Source organism: Zosterops lateralis (assembly GCF_965231275.1).
Source record: "Zosterops lateralis genome assembly, chromosome: 4".
Lineage (NCBI taxonomy): Eukaryota > Metazoa > Chordata > Aves > Passeriformes > Zosteropidae > Zosterops > Zosterops lateralis.
The window spans coordinates 25,501,687-25,525,817 of NC_139765.1; the positions used below are offsets into that span (position 1 = coordinate 25,501,687).

The window sequence follows — 24,131 nt, forward strand, 5'->3', positions numbered from 1 at the left end:
AAAAAAGTATTTCAAATGCTTTAAAAAAGGTCCAAACATTTTTACAGACAAGAAGCTGTCATGAGATAAGGAAGGTCAACTTAAATTGATGTCTGATCTACAGCTAGGAAAAAAAGGGTAAGAATAGGTATCTCATTTTGGCAAACAGTGATAGCAAAATTATTATGGAATATGCATTCATCCACCTTTAGAAGCAACAGAGCAGGTAAAGAGTTGGGGAAGCACAAGGGTCTAAGGTGACAATTTACTGAGGAAAGTAAAGGAAAAAGAAAACAACTGAAGAACCACTGAAAGACCTTAGAGTGGCTCTGAATTTGGTTTGATAAATAGGCAGTTGAATTCAGCATCAATAAAGCAAGGTAATCAACACAAAGTAAGTACAACCTAAGCAAAAAAAAAAAAAAAAAAAAAAAATACAGCACGCTCCAAATTTGTTATGTTGCTCAGGAACCACTGGAGTTGCTACACACAGTTCAGACACTTGCTTAATCAAGAAAAAACCAGAAATCATCATAACACTGACAAATCAGGGCATCATACCATTAATATTCTTTCATTTAAAAGAAAAATAGAATAAAAAAGAGAACGGCAAGCCAACAAGGATCTTTAAAGGTAAAAAATATCCTTTCCATGAAACAACATTAAGACACTACATCTGGAGAACAAAAGGGCTGGATTTAGATGATAACATCAAAATCACATGCAATGTACAGAAGAACTGGAAGTGTATCTCTTTCTTACAATACAGAAACTATTCTTACAACACAGCACTACATCTACTCATCAGGTTTAAACACAGTGTGTTTTTATATAACAGTCATCATGATACTCCAGTGCTGTGGAACACAGAAATCCAGTAATGATCTGGTAGATTACTGGTAAAAAGCTATAAAAAGATTAAACATGTAACCTTTGGCTTTGAGAGAAATTAAGACAAAACACAGACTGCCAGACAGGCACAGTGAAGTAACATCAGTGAACATTTGTTCTTTTACACCTTCAAGTATGAGATTCCACTAGTGTCAGAGACTATGCTACCATCCATTAGATGGACCTTTGTTTTGATCCAAGAAAAATTCTTACATGTGTACAATATTGTCCAAGACTCAATATCATGTGTTTACAATAGTGTTTGATTTTATCTAGAGAATAGCAATCAAAACAATGAAAATGGGAACCCTTCAGAGCAGTTTTTTTTATGCTGACGTTTAGTATGTGCAGCAACTGCAGGAGAGTTCTGAATAATCAAGCAAAGAAATGGTACGTCACACATTTTGTTTTACAAAAATGCACTTATTCATAGGCTTTTCTTAGGATCTGCAAAATATATCAAAGAGTGTACTGATTTGGTTATGAGTAAAGGAATTTATCTGAAAATGAGTAAAAAATCTTCAAGGCAGGCTGTTCTTAATGCATCAAATTTTCCAGAAGTACTGGCACACGTTATAATTAAAAACAATGTTTGACTCCATTTTAAACAGATATCTTAGATAAGTAATACCTAATTAAAGGAGGATACTTCCTGCAAATCTGAAAAGAAAACCCTTTATTTTTTTCCTCATATAACCACTGATTACATTTACAGTAAAGCATTGTTATGGGGTGTTAAAATGTAACTCCAGCTAGCAAGAGTATCCTGCAGCTGGTCACTCACTTGAGGAGAATGGGTATCTACTACATGGGATCTCTCCTCCGACTGAAGCTATGCAGTGAATGTCTCACCACAAGAGGAAGAAGATGGCTGGATGCTGTCAGAACATCAGCAAACCGTACTGGGTCAGCGCACAGAGATGCGATTCCTCTGAGCATGGATGGCAAGTAGAGACTGATGGTTCATATACGGGAAGAGAAAGGACAGGGAGTTTCTAGCACAAGGAATCTTAATCCCTCATCACCCTTAATGCTTAGTGGCTCTAACCTAGTAAGTGGTTCTTTATATAGAAGACATTCCCTTTCATGGAGTTGGAAGGGACAAAAGGCAAGAAGGAATCAGAAGTGCAAGTAGTAATGAAGAAGCAAGTGCACCACAAATTTAAACTATTGAAAATTGTAAATTTTTGTTACCTACTGCTTTCTAATGGTTAAAAGCACCTATTTGCCCCTTTCTGTGACTACCGAATATTGAACTCTGGTTTTCTTAAGTCTAATAACATGTTTTGTCCATAAATGTACATGTTCAGATTTGATGGATGCATAAACATATATGTAAAACTACATTGCTTCCACTACCACTCCCTACTACATATATTGCTTTACATACTTATATTGACTTTCATCAACTGTAGTTAAGCAACTTGTTTCAGACATTATAAAATCCTTAACTTTAATAGTGGAAATGAGTTTTCTAAAAAAGCATGATTGAAACATTTTTCTCTCACATTCAAAAAATTATTGATCATTTAAATTAAAAGCAAACAGCATTTTGGAACAGCCTTCTCAATTCATATTGGATTCTCTCAATCTCTCCAAAAGAGGAGAATGATTCTTTTTGGTTTAAGAGTTGATTTCTTTATGCATCACAGCTAACATGCCTTGAAATAATAATTACTTCTACACAAAGTATAGACTGGGCACTTAAGAAAAATCTGTTTTTGCCAGGAAAAAAGAATCCAAATAAGTCAGACAAAAAAGATTTTAATATGGATATTGATAGCAAAAGATACAAATGATTGCTCTTGTTTCCCTTCTTTATTATTGAGGTGTTCTATTAATAATCCAGAATATCAACATGCCTCAGCATGATGATGAGCTCTGACTGCCAGCTCAGACCTAATCACCCAACCCTACCCATATGAATTCTTAAAGACCTGTTTGGGTGTGGTTTTGTCAATATTTTCTGATTTCTACCTTCATTTACTAGTGAAAGGCTCTTTATGTTGCTAGCTAGTGTTGTTCAAGTCACTCACACTACACTTTCAGAAGCCAGTAGAGTATCTTTAGGCAGCTGGCAGCTACAAGACATTAATCAAGCAACCATTTACTATTTAACAACTTCCTATGGAAACATTCCAAACTAGTCAGGAATTCATCAAGATTCATCAGTATTTAGCCTGAAGAGAAGAGCTGTTCAATGGCGCACAACAGCATTACATAAAAATTCTTTCCTCCAGCGAAGTGTAGAGCTGTGAATATATGTAATATTCATATATTGACCTGCATCTATTATCAAGTTGAATTTATATAGGAAGCTTCTCCAAGAATAGCTTCACAAGCTATAACATCTATAGACAAATCTATTTAGCAGACTTGTCTGATAAGCTCGTGGCAGCTTCAAGTTACTTAAATGAAATACAGTGAGACAGTCATCCCTTAAATGTACAGAAGTCATTTGACACTACATTAGCAACCTCATTCAGGAAAAAAACCCCAACATTATCTATTATCACTATTGAATATTTGTATTTTTTAACAAAGTGCAGTAACTCACGTATTTCGCCTCAAACTTCTTGGCAAGCATTTCTACTTCATGTCGCTCACGTTGTTCATCGTTAAATGGATCCTGTAAATGAACCGATTTCTTCTGAAAAATGCAAAAGTTACACGTTCATTCCATTAGAAACACCAAGTGCATCTCAAAACCTATTAAATGTCAAAAAACAATACTCTGATGACTAAACAGTCATCATTTATACCTAATCTCTAAAAATTACTTTGATCATTGAACTATCATACAGCTGCTTTTCTTCTGATGACAACAAAACCAGAAGAATTAAGAGAAATACTCGGATTTGTGTTTTCCCAAGCATTCCACTACAACCTCAATTAAAAGTGTAAGCATAAGCGAGAATTTAGCCATTTGAGGTTAGAAAAAACCCTCTCTCTAACCACAACTCCTTTCCACCTCTGCTTCCACTGGTTCCTCTATCAGGTGTTATGATCCTTCTAGATGCAACAGATAGGATGTATGTGGTGTGCTAACCAGTGGGCAAGCAGCCAGAAGACTAAAAACCTCAGTAAATTATAACCATAATGAACGTAAGCCTTTTATCTAAAGAAAAAAATTACAGTGCAAGAGTTCATTTCAGTAATCGTAACTATGTTAGCCACAAAAGATATTTAATATTCCAGCTATACACACAAGGAGGAAGTACTTTTTCGGTATTTTTTAGAAAAGAGGTTTTCACTGAGACAAAGTCAATGAACAGAGTATACACGGGGCTTTTGTTTTTTTAATAAGTGATGGCAGAAAAACAGGGCTTCAAACTGGAGTTCACATAAATGCAGCAATTGACAGAAGGGGGAAGGTACTAGGATGCTAAAACATGGCGGAATGGAATTCCATTTTGCAGAACTTTATGCATAGCAACTAATTTTACTGCACATGAACTACTCACCAATGAATAAATGAATATTTATGAAGAACAAAACCCCTAAGTTCAGAAAAGCAAGATCCTTCCTCTATAGTATGAAAACCCAGTATATTGACTAAGTGGAGACCAAACCAGCTCATTAGCATGATGACTAATGTAATGAGAAAGGTAAGCTAAGCAAAACTCCAAACGCCACATAATTATAATACATTTTCCAGACTGAGTATTTAGAGAAAAAATTAATACAGGCTATAGTTACTCCTAAAACATAAATTAAAGCCACTTACTTATTTCCTGCAGGCATAATTAAATATAAAATACTGCTCAATTCATGAAACACCATTTTCTCTACTTTTAGCTGGGAAAAGGTACTCCTCATCATCTTTTAGGCATATGTGGCTTTTTTCTAACTGTGAAAGGAGACAAGGTCGAGCCTAAAGATCAAGTAAAATTTAGTACTTAAGTGTTGACTTGCCTCTCTCCACCAAACACCCAAAGCTGCAGCTGACTATGAATTTGATTAGTTAAGCACTACTGAAAACTCAAATTCAATCAAATTTTAGTTTTTGCTGTTTTGATGAATGGCTCTCAAACTACGACATGTACTTCAGCACCTTTAGAGCCTGTTTGACAGAAGCCAACTGGAGCTTCTGGCTCATCCACTTCGACTTGGATTTTACACACTAAGCCTCAGCTAAAGGAATGGGAGTGCACTTTCACTTCCACCAGCATTTAAGAGGCAAATAAATCCTTCAACCACACAAATTTATTGCTCACATTCAAAACTTTACATAATTCCTCCCAAATGATGAACTCTACAAACAACCCTATTAAAAGATGTTCTCTTTATCAAGGCAAAAAAAGACAAGGACAGCACAAGTTTTTAAAATAAACATTTCCACTAGCTTCTGATTCAGCATAGGAACCTAAATTTGAAATTAAAAAAATACAGAAACTGCGCTGCCAAATCAGTTTTGGGATTCTCTATCACTTCATTATTATATAACTATTATTACCATGGCCTATTAAAGCCATATTTAAAATTACGCCTGTGCATCAGCCCTTGTCTTCCTTTGGAGAACTTTTCCTGGTTGCTACAGTTTCAAGAATACTACAAGACAGAAAGACAAGCTCCTGACTTTGTAATGTTAAATTTTAATGGGAAATGTTATAAAAAAGTTGAGCAACTTCTTATAAGGGAGGAGTCAACAATAGCTTCCAGAAAACCAAATCAATCTTCACCCTACAAAAAATTTGCATAGTAAGAATAAAGTATCTGAACTGTTAATTTTAAATTGAAACATTACTAAAACAACAGATTTTGAAATCTAAAACTCCACTTAAAACCATAACATTAACTGCCAATTAGTTACTACCTACTTTGAAAAAGCAAATCGCAAGATTTTAAAACTTTCCTAATATTAGAATAGCTTTTCTAGTTTCTACCATATAACAAGCAAGAAATAAAACCAACAGGCCAAGTATAAATAAGGTTTTAAACATGAGTAAAAGTCCAGAATCACTTTAAGAGGATCCTAATTTATGATACTGTTTTACATAGTAAATCAGCTGACTGTTCCACAACCCAGTAACAGAAGGGCCATTATGATTCACTTTAATTTCGACTCTGCAGAACTGAAAAATAAACAAAGTTTCTTATAAAGCATTACTATCACTGTCTCTACCTTAAAAACAGTTTCTGATCCCAGTTGTACTAAAATTCCCTAAATCGATGCTCTCCCACCCTCAGAAGACAAGGAATTTGCATCAGAACTACATCAGAAAGAGTCCTTTTACCTTGAATATGCAATTAAGATACTGGCAACCTTCAGAATAAAAAGGCAGTTATGGAACTGGGAACTACCAAAGAGAAAAGTCAGCCTTCAAGTACTGAACCACTTCTAAACACTAACACAATTTTCACCTTCTCAGAACTGCTCAGAAAGATTGCACTTCAGAGAGCAGCATGATTATGCTACACTAACTCTGAGGAGTCATAACTGGCACTGTTTGCCCACAACAGCTGTAGAACAGGAAGAACAGCAGGAACCTTTTAACTTGCATGACAAGATCGGAGGGATTAAAATCAGCCACTGATTTTTCTGTCTTCCACATTTGAACATAATCCAGTGTGATAGCCCTTCTACAGCAGAAGTGAGCAGCCTGCTAAGTATAGTTCCAGCACCATCATCTCCTAGAAACACTTTGGTTTATAAGAAAAGTTTCAACCATATTCAAGTTTGTGCTGGATGTAAAAATCGCATGGCAGTATCAGTACTGGTATTTGATACTTGCTTTTATCACCAGATCTACTTTAACCTTCTTCGTAATAGTTACTTGCCCTCTGCCTTTTCCAGTAAGAGATAGGTTTCCTCTAAAACGGTGTACTGCATTAAAGAGAAGCAAAAACTATTTAGATCAAGTACAACTCCATCTGTATCCTCAACTAAGAATGAGCAGCTCCAGTGTAACTAGCTTAAGGACATGCGTCCCTGCTTCCTACTTGGAACATTAGGCCCTGTTGATTGGCTAATTCTGCTTGCTTCCTAAAGTCATCTATGGGAGCTTTGTCCTTAAAAAACAAAGTAGTTCAAGTATCAAACACTTTCTGCTTGGGAGGAACAAGCAAAGGAAGAACACTGTTTGGTTTTCTTTTCCCTTGAATTAAGTTCTCAACACTTACAGGTGTGGTTACCAGTTCAACATTAACTCTCATTTATCCTGTCTCCTCGAAGACTACAAAAACTCCTCTTCAAGTCTGCTAATGATCACTTCACTGCTTCTCGAGACTTATAGCAGAGCCGGGCTTTATTTACCTGCACACAGCCTTGGGACAACCCGCAATACAGACCGGCACGATCAGAGTTTCGCCCAGCTGCCGGTAAAGAGCTCCCAGGAAGGGAGTGTGCAACACCTCTCCGGGCAGGGAGGTGAGCCGGGGTAAGTGGGACACAAGACAGGGTGCTCCTCCCCCTCAGCCCGCAGCAAAGGCCATGAGCTCTTGGCCAGCCCAGGAACAAGTGGGAAGCCTCCCCTTCCCTCCACGGGCACAGGCGTAGCCTCGGCACCAGGAGGAGCCCGCAGCGACGGCGAGGCTGCCAGACTTCCCTCCAGGACACCGCCCCTCCCGCTGCACCGGGATCACCCCCGAGCAGCCAGGGGTAACCGATAACACCACCGGCAAGGCCGGGCCCGCCGGCAGCCGAGAAGAGGAGCAGGAAGCGCGGCGGGGCCCGTGCCGGCGGGAGGGCAGATGGGGCGGTCCCTTACCCGCGAGTCCCCGCACAGCAGCAGCTCCGGGTAGCTGAACTCCACGCAGCCCTCCTCGGTGGGGTCCTTCAGCACCACCTCCAGGCGGACCGTCTGGCGGAGCGGGAGCGCCTCCCGCGGCGGCGGCGGCTCCTGCCGCCCGCTCTGGCGCGGCGGCGGCGGCAGCGGCGGCGGCTCGGGCCGGGGGGGCTCTCGCTGCGGCGGCGGCTCGGGCCGGCCGGGGTCGCGGGGCGGCTCCGGGCGGGCAGCGCCGTCGCCGGGCGGCTCGTGCGGCGGCGGCTCCGGCGATGGCGCCTCACGGCCGGCCAGAGGCGGCTCCGGATCGCGGCCCGCCGGCTCCCGCTCCAACGCCGGGCTCTCGCCCTCGCGGCGCCGCACGGGTGACAGGCTAATGAACGGCACCCGGCGCGGCTCCGCCATCCTCCTCCTCCGCCCCCCACCCCCCCTCCCCCCCCGCCGTCCCCCGCTTCACACGTTCGGTGACACCGCTCTCCGCGCTCCCTCCCCCCGGCCCCGGCTCCTCCCTCTCCCTCCTCCCCGCTCCGCCGCCCGGTCGGAGGTACCCCTACGTTCTCCTCGCCGCCCCCGCCATCTTGGCGCCCCCCCACATAAATAGAGCAGCCCCGCAGCCCGCGCAGGCGCAGCCGGGCCCCGTCGCTGCTGTTATTGCTCAGCTTCCCCCGGACGTCAGCGCGGCCGCCGTCGCCCACACGCAGCGGGCGCCGGGCCCGCCCCCGGTTGCCGGGGCGATGCGCACGCCGGGCCCGCCGCCGCGGGGCTGCGCCGCTCTCGTCCTCCCGCTGCAGCGCGGGGAGGCTGCGGGGGCCGCGGGCCTGCTGGGGGAAAGATCTCCCGAGGTCCTTCCAAGTCGGCGGCTGCGGTCAGTCACCAGAGAAAAGCCGCCTGTGCGGGGAGAGCGGCCGTTCCCGGCCTGGGCGGCGCGCGGGGTGTCGGTGGCCTCAGCCCGCGCGGAGGAACAGAGGGGACATCGGGGTCTGGAGAATCGTGCCGCATGGCGGGGCTGAGCACAGCTGGTTCCTACAGAAGAGCAGTCGCTGCCCGCGGTGCCCTCGGCGGCACGGAGATCGTTCAGAGGCCATGCCTGGTCTGTGGGGCACCGGCTCTGGCTGCAGGAGCACTTGTGGCTTCTTGGGAAAGCGCTGTTCGAGAGGGAGAGGGGACAACGCAAGGAAGGCAGGGTTTGAGCAACAGCGAGGCTTCCCTCATGAGCAGGAGCTGCCTGCAAATACTGCAAGTGTTTCAGTCTGTCACCACCTACTTTGACAGACTGATGGCTGGTATTTCCAGATGGCGGTATGCCACCGAGGCAGTGTGAAGTTTCAGGGAGCTTATGAACATCATGATCATTGTATCCTCTAGCTTCATTTGAGCAGAGAAAAAGACGTTACCATTATTTGGGCATTTTTTTAGTCTCAGAAATACTAGGTAGGAGTGGGTCTTCTCTTTTTAAAAAATGTACTCATGCAAAGCAAGCAATTTACATCTATTATTTTGCATAATGATAATAGACTATTCCGTGCATTACATTATTCCACTTTTCAAACTATATCCATCACTGTGTTTGATGTTTTCCTGTCGTTTCATGGGAAGTCTTTTGACTTGACTTTTTAATTTCATCTAGACTCCAAAGATGTGTGACACTAGAAAAATGTTACTGAAACTTATACCATCACTAACAGGGAATGGAGGCCATTCCAGAATACTGCTCGCAGCAGCAAGTCACTGGAATGACTAACCCGATCTGAGAATTGTAAACTTTCCTTTTGAAGCTTGAAACTTTGTTGAGCTTTATAGTCTAAGGGGCTTGTTCTGCCTTAAAGCCTTGCATGTTGTGGTATGGCTAGCAAGCTTAGTAGAGGTGGATGTATTTCTCAAATATGTTTCAACTTTCAGCATCATAATAAAATAATTTGGTGTTTGCACTTGTTCTCTACAACTTGTTCATACAACTATCAGCTGATGCAGGAAACAGGAAATGTATTTCTGGATTCAAACTGAGTGACAATCCTTAAGCTCCAGACCTGTGGACCCTGCCAGAAAGATTGTTATTTTCATCAAAGTTTTTGTGTCATCTATGCCATTAAATCCTATGATGGTAAAAAGGGGCCTTTCCTCAGAAAAAGGGCAGTTTATTGAACATCAAACAGAAATCTTATGTGGAAGTCACAGGCTCTTCTGCAGTTTTTCTGATCCTTGTTTTCAATTAACAGATGGAAGACTAGACCTTGAAATAAGTACAAGAAGTTCACAACAGGTAGTTTGTTCACAGATAATACTTGGATATATCCATGGAAAGTGATGAAGATAAACTGTGTATTTTAAGTATCTAATGTAAAACTCCATTCTGTCTTTCAGTCTCTTAATTAAGATATAAGGGACTATATTCAGAAGTAATCAATGTAGGGCACGTATTCCACAAGAAAATTAGTTTTACAAGTATCTGAATCCAGTGTTTCATATTGTCTTGTATAGATACAAGTGGAATCACATTTTGGTCAGATTTTTAACATACTCTTTAAGTTGGAAAAAAAAATAAGCTGGAGATGAACAATCATCATCCAACCCATGGTCAGGTTACAGAGAAAACCAGAAGTAGTTCTAGGGAATAGTTTCAGGTGGCCATTTGTCCTGAGATTGCAGACCTTTATGTTACAAGCAGCCTTTCACATCTAAGGTTATTATAAAATAGTAATTCATATGCCCCCTCTTCCTTTCTCCTAGGAGTTTAATTAGGCAAATAAACCCTCGTATTTCTATATTATCTAACCTCTAAGCATCTTGGCATGCACATCATATAAATCTTAGTATTTGTTTATGCAACTAGACAACAATAGTTCTGGATCTTTGCATTTAAAGTGAAGTCACCAAAGACAGTTTGCTCTGGATCTGAGTATCTGAACTAAATCAGAAAGAAACTTGGCAGCAGATCCAAGTCACTGGAATATGTTAATGTTACATTTAGTTTAAGATACTAGAACCATTCAGAAAAGAAAACAACCAAATTCACTAGATTGTAAGCTTTCAAATAATTTGGTTTTGAATACACCAGAACAGTTCCAGGCTTGTACCATTTTAAACACTTCAACAGGAGTTAGATTTGTAATTTATCAATACTTTTTATTCTGTTTTGCTCTATCTGTTTTGTTCTTTGTCATTAAGCTCCATCTCAGGTATTGTCTGTACATAGTATAATGTGCTACCCTTGTCAGTGTAACACAAAATTTAAAAAGTAATTATTCTGCCAGTTACTTTGCCTTCTCTCAGGATATGGCCACGATAAAATAGTCCAACATTGAATACAGATTCCTTACGTTTGTATGTTATCTGAAGGACACAGAGAGGCACATTAAGAGTTTAAAAAAATTAACAACTGCATAAAGAGAGTAATTTTGAGGTGATACGGAAACTGCTTTTTATTTCACTAGTGAAAGCCAATTTGAGTAGATCAGACAAAGTGGATGCTTGGAACTACAGATGCTACAGCCACATCAGTGAGCGGCAGTTTGTTGACCTGACTTAGTTTCAAATACAGGAAACAACAGCAACAGACCAGCAAACTGCAGAGGCCTCTTCTTTGGTGCAGGTGGGATCTTCCTCCTGCTCTGCTTTGGACTGGCTTCTCTGCCTGTAGCACTCTCATGCTTTTGGGCTGTTTGTGTTGGTTGGGGTGGAGTCAGAGCTGTACCTGGTTTTATTATAGACCAGTGGTCACTGCTCTCCTGGAGCTCATGGAGGCCACTGTGTGGCTTCCTCTGGGCTGGACACGCCGCAGCAGCAGGCCCAGGGTCCCACCAGAAAGCAGAGCTCTCCTTCTCATCAGTTATATCTGTCTCCAGGGAGCTCGTTTTCAGTTTCAAAGACTATTACTTTACTTCCATGAGCTATGGGCTTCAACGTCCTTCAATGGGAATGCAGGAGAAAATGTGTTCCACTTAATAATATATATATTATTATATACAGTATAATAATATTACATAATAAATTTCAGTGACATGGAATGGCCATTTGTTCTCTCCTTAGGGTGATCACTGGCATCTACATTAGACATAGCAACTGTAGTGGCAGCCAGCTCATACCAGTGGCAGTCACATCTCCACTGCTCAAAAGTCTTCAAGAAGCTTCTATCTGGTTTAGGCTTGGTTGGTTTTTGTTTTGTTGTGGGTTTTGTGTGTGTGGGTTTTGGTTTGGTTTTTTTTTTGTGAGAATACCCTCATTTAACATCAGCTGCTTCCTCAGTATATTCTTGGTTTCTTATGGTCCAGCCATGCATCTTTTTGATCCTTGTGGTCCTTCCACTGGAACTGCTGCCACAGCAGCTGCAGCTTCCATTTCTGTGTCAGGAGATGATACAGCTCCAGGTAGGTTGGTGTTTATGTAGTTTTACTTGAACTGCTGCTGCATCACAAGAATCCACTGTACCAACACCATGGCTAGCATTGCTAGTTTTCTGTTTAATGAGGGTTTCTGAATTTGAGGGTGCCTTTTTCTTTTAACTTCTCTTTCTTCCTACAGCTTTACTAACTTGCTCCCTGCCAGATCCAGAATCAAGAAATAAACCACCCACTTTCTTTCTAAAATGAAACACCAATTATTTTCATACCATTTAGAAAACTGATTTATTTGCAGGACCCCTCCCCCTCATATTTTTACTACTGTTGTTCTTTTAAGTAAAAATACTGTTTCCTGAAGGATATACCTCTAGCTTTCTTTCCTCAGGCACATGTATTTAAGCAGCTCTGCCACAGCCTTCAGAAGTCTGAAGTACACTTTTCAGTGAAGTAAACTGTTTGGAAGGACTGTAGGCAGATAGAGAAATGCCCGATTCACTCTAGGAAGGCTGTGTGCATTAGCTTCAGGTAATTAGGATCTCCTTGGACAGGGCAGTAATACCCATTTGTTACAATTTCAAGGCAGAGGAACTGTGATAATGAACTTTATCCCATATATTTGTATTTGCTCCCTGTGAATTGCTCAAGCCTCACATAATGGAGAATTTGAGCCCAAGAGACATTTAACTCCTCTCCAGAGCTTTAAGAAATGCTTTGAACAAATCTGACCAAAAGTGCAAGGTTTCAATGGCAATAGGAAGTTTTAAAAACAGCAACAATTTTTATGCAAAAAGTAGTTACTGTTCCTGTAACTGGAAGCACTTTTTACCCTTAGAAGTGGATTTACGTGCATCTTTTGCATACTTGCTGAGATGAGGAATAGTCTTCCAACACTGTTTTGTAACAGAACAACATAAATGGCATGACTGTATGCGTATCTCGGAAAAAGCTGATGAAAACAAAATGTTGGCTTTTATCTCATGTAAGCTAGAAATCAGGGCAAGTCTTCATGTGAAAGAAGTAAAGGGATTTACAGGAAGGGATGTGTCATGGTAGTGTAAGTTCCTTAACCAAAGGTGGGGGTGTTAGGTATCTATCGTCCGTGCTGTTCAGAAGATTTTTCGCAATGAGAAATTTAAAGCTTACACGAGTTCTGAATGACTGGTGATTTTTATGCCCTTCAGAACATTTTAAGATTCTTTATGCTAATACATAGGATAAGACTGTTGACTTAGAGGAACCTCAGAGAAAATTCAAAGCCTCAAGAGCTCCATATAGATGGAGTTGCAAGTTAGGAAGGAAAAGCAGAGAGAGAAAAAAAGAAAGAATTGTATCCTGCCAAGGAAGGGTGCTTGGAGAAGCTGCTGCAGGAACATCTTTTGAGCCTGCAGAGAAGATGAAATATTAAGACATTAAATATCATCTCTTAAGTATATGCATTTACCAAGCAAGGGTCATTTGTTCCTTTGGATAAGAGTAGCAAAATCAATTGTAACTAACAAGATAAGAACACATTTCTGGTTACATCTTTTTTTTTTTTTTACTTAATTTTTAATAACTGTTTCTGCTTCTGGTGTCAAGATTTCTTGCTGGAGTAAGCATGCAACTTTTGTCCTTAAGCTTTCCTAGTATTAAGGGTGAACTCAGTAGGGTTGACAAATAAGCAGTAAACTTCTACAGTAGTAATGATTCCAGGTGAGGCGTGGACTCTGTCATAAATGACAAATTTCGGGATGTCAGCCCCCTGAGATGTTTCCTCCACCAAGCAGTGAATCCCTAGGGAATTCCTCTTTGCAGGTTAACTCTTTACTTTTCTAAGAAGGAAGAAAAAACAGGGGAAAAAAATTTGTTACCTACTAAGTGATCACAAGAAAATGAAAGCCACTGAATTACCAACATAATAAGCAATAGGACAAGATAAAGTTGACCTTAAATTGCACCAAAGGGGGTTTCAGTTGGATATGAGTAAAAATTTCTTCATTGAAAGAGTTGTCAAGCAATGGAACAGGCCACCCAGGGAAGTGGTTGACTCACACTCCCTTGGGGGTATTTAAGGGCTGCGTAGATGTGGGATTTAGGGACATGGCTTAGTGGTGGCTGGGGTACTGCTGAGTGAATGGTTGCATTCAATGAACTTAAGAGTTGTCTCTTTCAACCTGAACAATTCAATAGTTCTTTAAAATAACCTTTTAGTTGAAATCCTGCAATTATTTTATATATATATATATATAAACACAGAAGGGATTTTATAGAGGGGTAATATGCGTGGACGTGTACACACACAGACTTTTTCCCTTAAAAATATGAGTATATAGAAAGGGAGCAGACTTGAATGAATTGGCAGAGAAACTGAGGAGCATCTGTCTCTTACATGTTGATTGTGTTGGTCACTTAAACTGTACCTCAGCAGAGTTTAAAACTGAAGAGGTGCTGTCTTTGAAAGTAATTGACTTCCTCAACGGTAGCTCTTTTATGATTCACACCTGCTCATTTGAAAGTGTAAAAACACCTAGATGTTTACAGAGATTGAGAGGGATTATGTGCTCTGGGGAGTCGTCCCTCACTTTTTTCCTCATATGTACGATTTCTTTAAAGATACTTGTGGCATTGGGATGCTTATCTAGATGAAAAGCCTGTTCCATCAGGCCAGCACCCCTGGAGGCAGCCGAATATTACCAGGCTGTCTGAAACTTTGGAGTCAGGTTATTGTCTTATCTCTGTATTGTTGTCTGCCAGTTTTATTCTCCCAGTAGTAATGAAAGCCACACAAGAATATGAGTCATGATTTCCTGTAACTCTGCCACCCACCTATAACATGAGCAAGGAGGACTAGCCAGGTAGGGAGTTCTCAGTTTGAGTTGCAATTTCTACACTAAAAGCAGTAGTAATGCTGTTTAATGAGATAAAAGGGTCTGGAAGTAATTCTCAGAAGTACAAAAGGTAATGTGCCACAGATTTGCCCTTGCTCGTGTGCTGACCTAGGACAAGACAAACACTCTTGGTGTTGCCTGAGAGCAGACTCCGGCAGACTGCTGGCTAGAGGAGACTTGGTCACTTGCCACAGTGGTATCTTCTAGTTTTTTGTGAAATATAAATATTGTGATAATTATAGGAAACTTGCTTTTATTAAATACTATAATATATTTAAAATTATTATAGTTACTGTTCAGGCAACACCTGTCAAGCAATGTTCATCCTCCCAAAAAGGAGAATTTAATGTAATACATATATGCAGATGGCAAAGCAAGCTTCTAAAAGTTATAAAGACATACAACATAATATTTGCTGTGACCTTGAAGAAAGGTTTTTCTTTTTTGTTCCTCCTTTCACTTTCAGACTGATTTTACCAAAACTCCAATTTCCTAACCAAGTTTTTTAATGCCTCTCAGCACTTTGGAAACTGCTTTTACTGGTGTAAGTTCCATAGCTAGGTAAGTGCACATTATCACAGATAGCTGAGAGTGATTGCATAAACAAATTACCACATTTTTAACATTCATATAAGCTTATTATCAGAATAGGCAGAAGCATATTTTGCATGTGCAGTTCAGCATTTTCATACTTCCATGATTTTATTTCCAAGCCAAATTGCCTTCAAAAAAGCAAAGCACATTTTTATCACCAAGAATTAACTACATACTGAAGCTGCAGATTCAACACAAGCTGCTTTTGATTTGCCACAGCATTAAAAATAGCATCTGAAAAATTACATATGAATAACGATTTTTCATACATGAATAATTTAAATGGACAAATGAAATTCTTTAAAACTATTCTTTCCCCCTCAACTGGAGTTTAAGAAGACATGAAATGTGAAGTTTTTTGAGCATATTAAAACAAGTGTAGAATAGCAGCAATAGAAGTGATAATTTTAAGAACAGAGTTCACACTACATACCCAAAATGTTTGTGAAAACAAGCTACATTTTCTGTATAACAGTTCTATTTCAAATATAATTTTGCTGACCTTAAAAGAATTACCCTTGAAATTGGTAAGTAACAGTACAGTCTACTCTTATCTGAACACTTCCTTACTGTTTTAAGAGACTGAGTTATTCTTAGTGTCATGATGATTTCTAATCTTCCACAGGAGTTAGCATTTTACAAATCTGAAAATATCTTGCCTCAAATGCCTATGAAGTGGGAGTGAGGCAAGTCATACTCAGAGGTGGTGCAAGGCAGGAAGGGAGAAGTGGAAGACAGCAGTACTTTAGTGGTAGTCCGGGAGTCCTCTAAGGCCCATCACATTAATGGAGAGACAGAAAGGAAAATACTCATTAGGGAATGAGAATGTGCAGGATGAAAAGTGAAAAAACCTGGTTGAGACTAACTGGCTAAACTGAATCAGGAGTCTTGTAAAGCTTGCTTCAAAAATTACTTTCTTGTGACTGGAAGATAGTTCTTCTACCTTTAAATGGTAGGGAAAACCACCACAATTTTATATAGACAGCTTCTAATTTTTTTCAGTAATGACTAAGTTCAGCACATGTGGCATCATGAATAAGTCAGACAAAAGTAAGACTGAACTGGTAGAATGAAAACATTAGGATAATCATCAGTATGGAAATATACCAGGCAGTTTATGACTTGGTTTATCAGGTTTTGTAATTTAATTTTGTAACATTTTTTCAGCTTCCACACATGGATTCATGAGACACAATGACACCATGTGATATAAGCTAATTCACCAGCTCTGCAAAATAAGATGCTGAGTTTTGTCTCATAATGGCTCCCCATATAACTGCCTTGCCCATTAATGGATGGCAAGAAAAAGACTACAAGTAGCTTTAGAGTAGACATGCATAATGGTCCATCACTCTTAAGAAGGACAAAATCATCCAAGAAAATTGTAGCTGTTACAATGAGCAATGCAGCTGTTGGAATCGGAGCATGGTTCTTTTCTACATTATGTAAACAATGTCAACATTATTACATGTATCCTTAAAATGTTACCTTGTATAATTCTGCACTGTTGTGTGTGTTTTTTCACAGAACTGACCACATGGAAGTTGCTTACAGTGATCAAGGTGGATCAAGTGATCAGGGCTCATCACTCATCTCCAGTTAAGGACCAGCTTAAAGTGTGGTTTAAGGACTGCAAAAAAACTCAGTGCAATTCCTAGGTTCATGGAACAGCATACATAGTATCCCACTTTTTACTTTGATTCAGCTGTATCTGAGAACCACTACAAACTATGAGACAGCATATTTCCTGTTCAAATAACTGGAGACCCATGGTCTTGAAGATCTGTTGCAAAAACATATTAAAGACCATTATTTATTTTACTGCATTCTTTTAAATTCTTCTAAAGAATTACTAAGAGTAATACAATGTGGAGCAACTAAGCATAATTCAAGCATGTAAGCATGAATTGAAACACAAGTTCTCTTTTTATTTGAAGAATATGCTGTGTCTTCTCAAAAGTCACAGCTCTTACTAAATATAGACATTTGTTTTATTTTTAAATCCATAAATAGATGCTAGTGTAATTCATCAATTAAGAAAGACTTATAAGGAATTTAGAAGGTGTCTCTTGCCCAGAGATGTGAAATGTCTGCTTTATTTGTTCCAAACAAAAGCTTGAACTCTACAAAGTCAAAGGTAATCTTTTAGTGTGTGGCTAAATGTGATTTCAGGGCCAAAAAAGGAGTTGTTTCAAATTATGCAAAAGGACTTGAGCAACTGGACTCTATCAGTCTCTTTGGATGCTGAAAGGCTCATCTAATAAAGAATGAATGGGAAGCATCTCCTATGACATGGATCTTTTACAAGTTTAGTTGAATATAACAATACTGCAGTCCTACAAGTGCAATGCATACATTTCTGATGTCATATACCTAATTTTAAAGAATAGCATAATACCGTATCTGTGAGGTACATGTTAAATAAGTTGAGAATGACAAATCATGAAAAGCAGCCGTCAGTCATCAGTAACAATGTCTTGGGGATCCTGCAAGTAAGGAGGATCCAACATACCCCTTGAAGACCCAGATATAGCTGTAAAACTAATAAATAGCTACAGAGAAACAAACTAGTAATTAGTGGAGATAAGTTGTCATGCAGAGTGATAAGCTGGAAAACTGAGCCAATTTGAACAAAATGTTATTGTAGAACAAAAGGTAGGCTGTCTTTTCCAAAGGACAGAATGTATTCTGGAAAATACCAGTTTTGGAAAAATCCTAGATATTGTGCCCAGCCAAGAACCAGTTTAATGCAAGGTTCCCCTGTGATAATATGGCAAAAAGCATGAATGCAGTCTTTGAATACCCATGCAGGAGAATAGCAAGCAGCAGTATGGAGAAGCATATTCCAATGTTACATACATACATTCCAATGTTCTACAGAGAGATAAATTACACCCAGTGCTAAACAGCCATGTTTTCAAAAAAAAAATCTGTTGACAAACCAACTGCCAGTGTTCCAGCCTGCAAAACACCTTTATACAGGGGAAGCTGTCTTTCATACAAACAAGAATGGACTTGCTGTACTTCAGGCATACCTAACGATGAAAAACAAACTGAAGAAAACCACCAGAAAACCAAACCAAACCAAAGAATGCCGGGCTTTGATACTGGTTTAGCACGTGGTCAGAGTGGAATGAACCACGTGTAAATGTATCAGTCTCTGAGGGTCCAGCCTTTGCAGAGAAGTGGCTGAAATTAATTAGCAAGACTGCTCTTCAGAGGTGTTTTGTAAAGCAAAAGGTTTAATAAGAAAAAAACCACAAAATAACAAATGTTACAGAAAACAAAAGAAAAGTCGAGCACAGGTGTCGGAGATAACCTCAGATACCCTGCTAAAACACTCGAAAAAGCCCTTTATTTCCTTTGTGCTTCTTCCTAAATACTGAATGTTTTAGGAGGGGAAATCTGGCTTGCTGCCAATGAAATTAACAACAGGCTTTGAGTTACACTCAGAGCCCAATCCATTCTCTTGTGCTGAAGCTGAGCCAATCACTGCCAGGAGTGTATGGAAAAATCTAGGTAAAGTTCCTAAAATGTCTAGAGGTAAACTGAAACTCTTCCCCTATTTGGAAACACCTGCTGGGGGTGTGGGAAATGCATTCCTACAGGGCTTTAATGGTTAACAGCAATGATGAACATTGGAAGAACTTAGTATTAGAAAACAAGGCTAAACAAGTTGAATTTAGAATTAAGGTATGATTTCTAAAAAAGCAAACATGATTTAACCATGTGAATAAATTTCAAAATAAAACCATGGATTTTTCATTATCCATCTTCAAATCAACACTTAGCTTTTCTGGCAAATATTTTATGGTAAGTTGAGTTAGTGATTGGATTCAACACTGGTGAAATCTACCATCTTGCATTATGTAGTGTTGGGCCAGCTTATCTAGCAGTTGATTAATGGCTTGATTTTAAGGTTACTGGTAACACTTTCATGCAATTGTCTACTTATTCAATGACTATGTAATAGATTGAAAGAGAAGATGGAAATTTGGAAATAAAACTTCAAAAAAAGTGAGTGGAAGAGTTATGTCTGGAGGTAATACAGAGGAAAATTGCTTAAAGACTAAACCAGCGGGCAAAATCGAGATGTTTTCTTCAATGTATGTATCGGCCCCATATAGTGAAGCTACAGCCATTTAGATAATTGTTTACTTTGTGTCTGACTACCTCATAGCCAAGTTCCTCATTCACGGTCAGACAGCTTTCTTATGAAGATCAATGAGCAGCTTCCTGCTGCGGGAACCACATAAACCTAAATGCCTGCTACAGTCCAGAGCTATAATGTGACATGGTTTTCTTGCACAGTGAACTCGCCACCTACAGTTTAATTCACTTAGACATTACTCTCATAGCTGTTGTTCAGCTATTAGCAAGTTTAATTCAAGGTTGACTTTCTTACCCATCAAGAATGGGTCAGCACCCAACTAAAAGCAGTTACATGCTGTTTGGGGTTTGGCTTTCTCTACTAGTCACTATTAATGCTATCATTGCTAGCATTCTGTATCTTCTGTGCATTCCCTGTAGCTTATTTTTCCACAATCAGATGTTTATTCAGAGTATAAGAAATAACTTTAATTTCCATATTCTTCCTTGAAATTATAATGATCCAGCCATTTCTTTCTGCCTTAGTCTTCCTTTCATTACATTATTTGAAATGCCACTGTTTCAATTTTATATTAACTTCCTTCTGACCCAATAAATTTACCAGTTTCCCAGACTGCGCTTGTCTTCTTCACTGCCTGCTTGCTCAATAGGTCACTTTTCTTGTTTTCCTCCAAACCTACCTTCATTTCTAACCATCCTATTTAAAATGTCTTGGCTATTTAAAGTTCCACAGTTTAAGGAAATATAGAAATGGACAGGGATAAAATTTTATCTGTTCTTAGCTACCTTTTATTTTTGTATCAGCTAAGGCAACTTCTCATCTCTGTTCTTTGAATATGGCCTCAGATTAAACAATGGAATACACATTATAGATGTATTTTTAAGGTAAAATAAACACCAGTATTCAGTACTTTTCTTGTTCTGCATTTTAATAGTACCCATATATCTGTTATATTACCAAGACCTAAATGCTAAGACAGTATGTAAAATACCTTATTTCATCACTGCTCAGGGCAAAGCCCTGCAGTTCCCTGTTACATCTTAAATGAAAAAAGCTTTATTACCAGCCAATAAAATGCACTGTGCTAACCCCCATGTTATTTAGCATATCAAATATGACATTATGGCTACAGTAAGTAAAGGTGAGGTTTTAAAAAAAGCTTCTTCCCTGGACACAGACAAGAGAATTTAAAATTGGCCCCCAAGCCCATATGCTGCAAAGCCATCACACTTATTTCAGAAGATTCAACCAACATGTAAAATGGTCTGTAATGGATTTGGATGCTCTTCAGCTCTCCTGCAGGTTAAGCTTCAATAAAGGGAGTAATTAGATGCATTTAACATCTGCTACAAAGCCACCAACATGATTTTTTGAAGCTTTGTACCAAGATTCATAATTGTATTCCCAATCTGTTTCCAAGTTAATTAAACTGAGATGGAAAAGAAAAATGCTGTTCACGAGTGAAGTGTTTTGTAACTGCTTCCAGTGAAGATACTGCTCCTTTCACACTTCTTTTGAATAAGTGTAACATTGCCCCTGCTGAAAGGCTTATTGTTGCTAGTGTGATGGATCAGTTTCTAGATGTAAGTGCAAGTAATCACAACTGTCAATGTACTTCTAGACACCTGAACAATTATACTCACATTTTTTGCTTAAAGCAGTAAAACCAGACACATTATATGCAGAAAGGTGTGCATGTCCACATACACCCAGCTGCCTCAGTTTCAGCAAACTTTCAGCATAAGATCAGGACCAAGGCCATTGGCCACAAACCTGCCCTCTTCCACAGCAAAATGAATATGCTATTTCAACTTCTGCAGTATGAAGCAACACAGACCAATCAGACATTCAGCTGTAGATTCAAATAAGAGCTTTAATCAATGCACAGACAGTAGAGAATATGGTAATCTGAATTCACCTCAAAAGATAAAAAAATACTTCTTAAGTATTTTACAAATTTATAAAATGTAAAGTTTCCTTTTACAAATAATATACAATTATTTTTTACTGCCAAATGTACAACACATTTTTATGTTACAACTGTTGCCTTCTCTTAGAATTATGTATTCCCTGAACTGTTCTCCTTAAAAACACAGGAGACTATAATAAATCTAAAACTATAATGAATATATGGCTCACGATGGTGGTAAATGCTGAAGGAAATAATTCAAAAGATCTTTTCATCCATCAGATTGCTAAAGTTCTCATGTGAACTATATTAACATGAATAAATGTTACGAATATTAAATTTCAAAGTGAGATTGAACAATACTGTCAGTCAAATAAGTCTCCATGCTCTCAAAAAGATAAGAGAGAAAACAATCCTTACAGACCAAAAAAAACCCCCCAAATTAAGATATTAGTAATTGTAATTCATCCAGAAAAGGATACTCCTCAGAATATGTTTCGTATTTTACCCCAGATAGGTAATCTATAAAAGTCCTAAAGAAGAGAGACTTTTCACAATGGCATGTAGTGACAGGACAAGAGGGAACGGTTTCAAACTGAGATTATGTTTAGCTAAGATAGCAGGAAGAATTTTTTTACTATGAGAGTGGTGAGGCACTGGGACAAGTTACCAGAGCAGTTATGGATGGCTCATCCCTTGAACTGTTTAAGGCCAGGTTGGGTAAAGCTCTGAGGAACTAGAGCAGCTCTGAGTGAAAGCTGTACCTGCCCACGGCAGGTTGGAACTAGATAATCTTTAATGTCCCTTTCAACCCAAGCCATTTTATGATTAGATGATTCTATGTTAAGCCTTTTGTATTATCTGATACCCCAGTAGTGCCTAATGGTATCACTGTTACCATCTCTATTTGCCACATTCCATCACTCGCTAAAGTAGGTTTTTCTGAGTCATGTAACAAATGATTCTTCTCCAGAGGCCAGAAGGCTTGCTGGAAAAAAACCCTCACCATGCAGTTCAGTAACTCTTGTGGAGGAATCTGGGGAACATTTGAGGAGCACTTTGATTTTGTGGACAGTTGAAACTATTTTTGAAAAAATAAAACTTTAAGGAATAGAGTGGTGCAATGGAAAAAGTACCAAAGAAGTTTTAATTAAAAAAAAAAAAAAATTAAAAAAAACCCCAAAACCCAACTTGCTGTATGTTTGAATCTCACTGCGGGACATGTTTCCTCACATGGGTCAACCTCCTTGAATGCCTAAAGTCCTGCAAGGAAGGAGATATCCAGAATGCACTGAAGAAATTGAGACCTTTGTCTTGCAGCCAGACATACAGTAGCAACTGACCTGGTTCATTTTGTGACACTGACTCAAACAGAGACTCTGTTCTCCTTGGCCCACTTTTTCATGATGCGAACAATGTATTCTACTTGAGAATTACCAGTGCTTTTCAGCAGGTGCAGTACTTCCCGCAGAGTCTCTCTACAAAGGTGAAAGCAAAGATTTAAGCAAGGGTTAGACCCAAATGATACAATAAACTGCTTACATCAAACAATTTCACAAAACATGGGTCCTCTGAGACAGAGAGGTCCATTCATCTGCAGTGCTGGAATAGGTTAAAATGCACGCTAGATGAGATCCCAGAGACAAAAAAAAAAGCAATCAACAAAAAAGTCTTGTATAAAATTGTAAAGAAATTATAAGTTTAAAAAAAAAATCACCTAAATGTAATTAGTTTAGTGTGTGCATATGTGTGTATTTTTATATATACCCTCACTCTTGCAAAATTGTTCTGCAGAACAAACCAAAATTTAAAAAAAATCTTTAATGTTATTTAATACTTTAGGATGGCAACATTTAGCTTAATGGTCCCAAAGCACTTTACACATAACACAAATAACATGGAAATCAATATTCCTAATGTGGCTTTTGAAGTCAGCATAGAATAAACCTATTATTATTAAACCTATATAGATCCTGCTGCAGTTTTCCAGTTAGTTTACAGTAAGAACTTAACTGCATATTTTGAAAAACAGGCAAGCTATGTGTATTTTACTGCATCTGCTGCAGTGATTGCAAAAAAGACACTCAAAAGGTATAGTAATGAGATTACTCCAGCAGAGAAGTGAATAGAAGGAAGGTGTGGAAGCCAAGATACATATCTAACAGTCATGTAGGAAACAGCAACTTTGCCCAGAGGACAATGGCCATCTGGCATCACAGGAGAATATTCACAAGGGAGCAGTTCTTAAATACAGTTTCACTACTCTCTCTCATTCCCCCATCCAGTGAAATGGGCTGAAAACAAAATTATCAGTAACACAGATGATTTCCTTTAAGCTTTCATCAAGTAAGTGTATTTGTGTGACATAGTCAGTGTCTTCAGAAGGCAAATTTTAATGAAAACACAGCCTCATATACTCTTTGTTTAGAGAAATCATGTCCTTTCTACAGTGTTGACTATATGTTTCTTTAATTCTATTCTGTGCACCTTAAAATGTCATGAGATAGTTTCCTATTCTTACACCATCAACACGAAATGATATTGTTTTCCCCCAGTTCATGAACATACTACCACACTTATAACCTAGCTTTTCCTCGTGATGTTGACTAAAGTTATTTGGTATTTTATAGTCCACAGCACGTGCTCATAAATTATTCTCTACCATATATTCTGTAACTGTTGGTGTGGAAGATACACTTCAAGTTGAAGGCTGCATAT

At 39.2% G+C, this 24,131-nt stretch overlaps 2 protein-coding genes across 7 annotated transcripts in view; both read right to left on the reverse strand.

Annotated features, from left to right (window-relative positions):
- Positions 1-8,003, reverse strand: part of UBN2 (ubinuclein 2) — a 43,418-nt gene extending 35,415 nt beyond the window's left edge. Inside the window, exons 1-2 of the mRNA XM_083860362.1 lie at positions 7,581-8,003; positions 3,428-3,520 (exon numbers count right to left, since the gene is read on the reverse strand). Of these exons, the coding sequence (XP_083716488.1) occupies positions 3,428-3,520; positions 7,581-8,000 (513 nt within the window). The 5' untranslated portion in view covers positions 8,001-8,003. The remainder of the gene's footprint in view (positions 1-3,427; positions 3,521-7,580) is intronic.
- Positions 8,004-13,274: 5,271 nt separating this feature from the next.
- Positions 13,275-24,131, reverse strand: part of IFT56 (intraflagellar transport 56) — a 56,785-nt gene continuing 45,928 nt past the window's right edge. For 3 of the 6 annotated variants that reach the window (XM_083860213.1, XM_083860214.1, XM_083860218.1), the window contains one exon: positions 21,379-22,891. In XM_083860213.1, the coding sequence (XP_083716339.1) occupies positions 22,780-22,891 (112 nt within the window). In that variant the 3' untranslated portion in view covers positions 21,379-22,779. Of the gene's footprint in view, positions 13,744-21,378; positions 22,892-24,131 lie in introns of those variants that run through there. The other 3 variants (XM_083860215.1, XM_083860217.1, XM_083860216.1) reach the window with 3 other exon arrangements.